Source organism: Taurulus bubalis (assembly GCF_910589615.1).
Source record: "Taurulus bubalis genome assembly, chromosome: 6".
In the NCBI taxonomy this organism is placed as follows: domain Eukaryota; kingdom Metazoa; phylum Chordata; class Actinopteri; order Perciformes; family Cottidae; genus Taurulus; species Taurulus bubalis.
Window position 1 is genome coordinate 8,067,892 of NC_136594.1, and position 6,235 is coordinate 8,074,126.

General features: G+C 44.7%; 1 protein-coding gene across 1 annotated transcript; it reads right to left on the reverse strand.

The window, feature by feature from the left end:
- Positions 1-335: 335 nt before the first annotated feature.
- LOC306738148 (microfibril-associated glycoprotein 4-like) lies at positions 336-2,201 on the reverse strand (the record flags this gene model as incomplete). Its single annotated transcript, XM_079219977.1, has 6 exons — positions 336-589; positions 735-902; positions 970-1,066; positions 1,674-1,712; positions 1,839-2,012; positions 2,196-2,201. The coding sequence occupies 6 exons, from the start codon at positions 2,199-2,201 to the stop codon at positions 336-338; spliced, it is 738 nt and encodes a 245-aa protein (XP_079076103.1).
- Between the last annotated feature and the right edge of the window lie 4,034 nt (positions 2,202-6,235).

Consider the following 6,235-nt stretch of genomic DNA (forward strand, 5'->3'; position numbering starts at 1 on the left):
TCTTTTTTTACATTCATGCCAATAAAGCTCATTGAATTGAGAGAGAGAGAGAGAGAGGCGCTGGTGAAACTAAAGGATTCCGGCTGCCGCCCGTCAGTCCAAAGACATCAGCTCAGGTTAACTGGACTCTAAAGTACCTGTAGGTGTGAACGTGAATGGTTGTCGTCCACCAGAGTGTTGAACAGAAAGACAGGAGACAAAGTGAAGACAGCTTCTGGTTTATTGTCTCCGTAGAGCAGATGATGATTCACTTCAGGGTTTTAAACATTTGACTTTAAAACGTACACCTCATCAGATCATCGTTAGCTGATGTTCTGCTGCACGTTGGTGCTGAACTACTGCACAGGACGGATCTTCATGCTGATGGCCTTCAGGGAGTAGTTGCGACCCTTCCAACGGTACCACACAACCCCAACGTAAGGGAGAGTGTCGTCAAACCCCCAAAGATACGCCCCGTTGGGGTTTGTATAGTGACAGTTCTGGTACCAGAATGCCCCCAGGAATATTTTTGCACAGTTTCCCGCAGCGATGTCCTGGTCTCTGTCAAAGGTGGAGAACTTCGCTCCACTGTGGTAAATCAGGGCGTCTCCTACAGAGTGTAATCAGAACATCATGATACAACTAATAGTGGTGTATTTTGTGTTCTTTGTCAATTAGTCGTGAGCATGAGGCCCACCTCCTCCACTAAGAGAACAGTGTTTCCTGAAGGTATCAAACACCATGGAAAGACTCACCCGCCCCTCCATCACTGAATCCAGACACATTCAGAGCGTATCCGTTGGACTCCGGGTCAATGGAGAACGAGGAGTAGCGAGCGGATGAGTTGTTTCTACTGAAGTCCTCCATGTCCACCAGGAGCTCGTACTTTTTCCTCAGAGTCAAACGGAAGAGAGTCTCGAGACCTGAAAACAAACGCACTCATGAACACAGAAACATGAGGAAGCCACACCGTTTGGTTTGGTTTCTCACCGAGCCAGTACTCTTTTTTAGCGTCGCCAAAGCCGACTTTGTATTGGTCCCAGGGCCGGTAGAAGTTCAGCGAGCCGTCCATCCTCCTCTGGAACACCTGGGGGGGGAGGGGAGGCAGTGTACATGAGTTCAGCCAGTGAAAACATGTGAACTTGTGTGTTCACTGGCTGAACACACAAGGTATCTGGTATCTGACAGCTCAAGTTCCCAGACATCCAGGTTCAAACCAGAGGGAAGTCTCCATTCAGGAGGCACTGCTGTGGTTCTCATTGGAGGGTGCTGTTGGTCATTAGATCCCTGCAAACGTTTGCTTTCTACTTATGTTGAATACAGAATACGTGATGCTCAAAGACTCTTTGAGAGCGTAAAGGTGTTTAACTCTGACGCCTCACAGCACATGATCAACCACCGGACTCGTCTGTTCTGGATGTGATGGACCAACTGGTGCTCAAGTCAAGCAACATGACAGCAAGGCCTGAGATCTCATGGTAGCATGGTGGTCCTGAGAGAGTGTTGGGTTTGGGGAATTGCGTCTCGCTCTCTCTCTCTCTCTCTGTCTCTCTCTCTGCAGACAATGTGGTTCTGTTTGGAGTCAGGACCAGGATTGGTCCCCCGGGTCAGCAGAGAGTTCTCTCAAGTATCTCTGGGTTTGTGCATCAGTTGGTAACTGGAGAGAAGATTCAGAGCTTGAGGTAAATACTCACCGTCCAGCCTCCGCCTTGTGAGTCCATGTCACAGTACACCTACACACACACACACACACACACACAGACACACACACACACTCATACTCATTAATACATCTGATGCATCTGTGCTACAGCCTGTATTGTACTCATACTATTGTACTCTTAATATTGTACTCTTACTTGTGTCCAACTACTCGTATTTGCTACAGCGGACGCGGGTTCGATGGGGTAGATGATGTACACTCCGCTGCGTCGGCTGCTGTCAAGATTGTGGATGTCGCTGCAGTCCATCGGCAGGACGAGAGCCATGCAGCTGGTCCACAGCGGGGCCAGGAGGAGGACCACCGACACCGGCTGGAACAGAGGGCCGACATCGTAACCATGTGAGTATTGATCTAGAGTCGTCCTCTAGCCCGAGGCACAGCTGGAAGACTCTGAGAGACCAGACGCAGGCTTCTGATTCCTCCGCACAAACCTGTTAATGTACTAAAACTACTGATTGACAAGCCGTCAGAAATATAAAAGGTACAAACTCACCTTCATGGTCAGATTCCTGCTGATCTGATGAAAATGTCGTGAGTCTGCTGGGTGAGGGCTCCGAGGTCTTTGATGTGTCTGATGTCTCTTACTTATAGTCCACAGATGAATAAATTACTAGCAGCTGCTGTTTCACAATACTCAACATGTGGAAACAAATGTCATTGAGAGCTTTTGGATTACACAACGTTGTTGGCACCCAAACCTGAGCCACGACCACACAGTGGTAAACCGCGTGACACAACTGCTACTGCTGAAAGTGATATATTACTGATGTTTTACTGACATAATACTGACATACTACTGACTGTGACGACCCTCCTCCCATACCCTAGGTGTCACTGTTTCTGTCCTCTGTTACAGGTGCTGATTGGCGTGTGGTCAGCCGGGATGAGCCATACCTGAGCCGGAGTGGCCTGGCCATAAAAAGGCCATCTGCATTTGGCTCTGTCTCGCTGGGGGAGGACATCCGGTGTGTCGCTGACATTGAAACCATTGCTGCCTTATCTTTGTGCACACTGCCACACACCCATATATACACTGATAACTGAAACCTCCACTTTAAATGGTGTGGTAAATTGCTTCTCGTTAGCTGCTGGCTCGTTTGTCTGACTTTATGTCGCAGTCTTTTATGTCGCAGGAATTCTAAAGATGGAAATGAACTGTGTCAGTGCTTTAACCACAGATCTAGCAATAATGGTGCGCAACTGATGGGCAACTGTATACCTTGTACTTTGACACATCACTGTAAGCAAATAGCTACTACCAGACTTTGAACGTGGCAAGGCACCAACACATCGATTGTGTTGTTGTAGACTAGACAGACAGGCGGTCTGTCTGTCTGCCTGTGTGTATGTGTGTGTTTCTGTGTAAAAACTGCACTAATGAAGTCATATGAATCACTTGTGTGCTACCAACATCAAAGGTTGCCATAGTGTTGACTTCACTGAAGCGTTTTCCTCCAACATTCAGAATTACTTTAAGTGCTGCTGACACTGAGTTATATAAGTTTGAACACACTGAAGGGGGTCATAGCATGAATATTTTACACATGATTTTCTAATGGTATGTCCAGGCTATTAGGCTACTATATACCTATTAAAAAGGCTTATAGTGTTGCAAACTATAAGCGGTGACGTCCCAATGAGACCGTAGGACTTTGAATCGCCCGCGGAGAGAAAAAAAAGAGTTGTGAAATATTCGCGCGAGTAGATTACATGTTAAGTCAATGCACTGATGCGAATGGTTGTGAAAAAACTAATTTTCCGCCGGGCGGCGCGATAGAGGCCAAACTTTCGCCAACTCTGGTGAAAAATTCACCCGACGCTGAGTTGCGAAAGCCAATCAGCATTGAGAAGCTCCGCCGTCGTCACCGCCGTCCTGCCATTACTGAATCATACTTCATTCAGTCACTCGTCCTGGAGGAGTCGGAGCTGTGTGCGACTATGGATAATATTATGAACCCAGACACGGGGGCGTTTGATGTTCCGACATTTGTGGGACTTCCTCTACAAGTGGTTATTTCAATGGTGAATGGAGGAAATGATAAATGTTTTCACGAAGTAAAGCCACGGAGATAAGCCGCGCCCCCTTTCCACAGCGAATGGTTGCGAAAAAGCGAATTAACCACATAAAGTTGAGCGAATAAACTCAAGCGAAAAAGCTTTGCGAAAATTCGCAACTATTTTGGTGTGAATGCAGCATTAGAATCCCACAGGCTCGTACGGTTACAGGGATGTGTCTTTAACTGAAATCCGATGTTGTATCCAAAGTTTTTTTAAACCACAGCCCTCATCTCACAAGGGTTGCGGTATTTAAGCAATTTAAGTGAATTTAATCAACTTTGTGGTTGCGAAGATATGCAGGTGCGGTTTATAAAACACACTATTTTTTTTTGAGGAAAAAGAGGCGAAACGGGGGCAGTTTTTAAAAGGCTAAGGTATCAGCATCTACTTAAACTACCTGCACATACAAATACTTACCTTGATCAAAAACTGTTGGCTCTATATCAGCATTGACAAATTTGGCAATTGGCCAGTCCTAATTAAGTATTTTCAAGCACATGGTGGTAACAAATGGTGCATTTCAGTGCTTTTTAAAGATAGGAAAATATATCCACTCAAATAACTCTTTTATTGATAAATGTTGATTCAGATTAATAATGTTACATATTTGGGTAAATTAGGTGGAACGATCACATGGTATGAATTTATTTCAATATGGTTTGACATGCTTTTTCATTATATGATTGACAGAATTAACACACGTCAAAGTAACCACTGCTTCTTTTCTCCCCGGGCATCCTAGACACATGCTGCAGAAATTGTGATTCAACTACGAAGGTGATTATTTACCTCTTAATGGTGTGAACAATGGAACATGGACAATAGACAATTAATGGCAAAGAAGTCCAACACCCACACAGGTTCAGAAAAAGCAGGCCTTAGTCAACTCCCTCCAGATTTCTCCTTTGAGCATTAAAGTTTCCCAGCTGGCATAGAAAGTCCCATCGCAGGGACCCCAGCCAGAGACTCTGATCAACACAGACACAGAGAACAGTTGAAGCCTTCCTCTCAGCTGTATAGAGGTGACCCTTTTGTCCTCCAGGGAAAACTACAACACAGCAGTGCTCATCTGGGGCCTCATGGGTATCCCCACAGGGAAAATACCAACATTTGTTCATGTTTTAAACTAGCTGATTAGGCTGCAAATCAGCTCTGCAATCTGCATTCTAATTTAAATTGTCATTGATGTCTGTTGAGTTGCAGTAAGTTGGGTGGTATTTAGTCTGAAAAATCCTGCAAAAGTGGCTTTGATTCCTATTGTAAGGATTTTAAAAGTATGCCTCATTATTTATCATTTAATGCATCACGTAGCCACAAAAATCCCAACTGGAGAAAATGTGATACATACCTGAAATAAGTGCATGACAGTACATAAGTACTGTCATGCACTTATTGAGTAGGTGAAAACATACATACCAATGAACACCACCTGTCATATGTCATGACCACCTGTACATTTGGCTGCTGTGGTGATATACATATTTGTGTTATTGTTAACAGGCTCTGCAATCGCCGCCTTATCACGGAAGGCAATGACAGGGAATACAAAGAACTGAACCAGGACATAATTGGCTGGTGTCAGCAGAACCGCCTCCAGATCAAAAAGTTGGTGATGGACTTACGCAGGCGTAAACACTATCCTGCTGTACTAGAGAACATCCAGGGAATGACAATTGAGATGATGAGATCTTACAAGTACCTGGGTGTTCACCTGAACAATGAACTGGACTGCACAGACAACACAAATGCACCATTCAAAAAGGGACAGAGCAGACTTTATCTGCTGAGGAGAATCAGTTCTTTTGGAATGCAAGGAACACTCCCAAGGACCTTTTTACAGTCTGTGGTGGCATCAGCCATCTTTTATGGAGTGGTCTGCTGGGGCAGCAGCATCTCGACTGCCGACAGGAAGAGACTGGACAGACTGGTTAAGAAGGCCAGATGTGTCCGGGGATGCCCGCTGTATCCAGTGGAGATGGTGGGAGAGAGGAGAATACTGGTGAAGCTATCATCCCTGATGGACAGCCTCTCCCAGCCCATGCGGGACACACTAACAGCACTGTGCAGCTCCTTCTGTGACAGACTGCTTAACTCGCAGAGTGATACTCTGTGCAATATAAACACTTCAAATGTCCTCAATAATGTGCATCCAACCACTCAATCCGATCATATTGTATTTTTAGCATTTTTTTTGCGATTTACTTGTTTATTATACCTTTACTGTTTGACTATTTATTGTACTTTATTGTCCTTTTTTCACACCATGATGTCTCGTGTTGCACAAATGTCCCTGCTGTGGGAGTAATAAAGGAAATCTTATTTCATCTTAAATTGCTCTATGAGTGCACCCACATTAATGTCTGGAGAACATTTGTTGTTATTCTAATAAATCCCTCAAAGTACCAAAGAAAAAGTGTTATTTCTTTAGTGGTGATGTATTTTTGTTTTCCAGGTTTCATTTCCCAACAACATAAT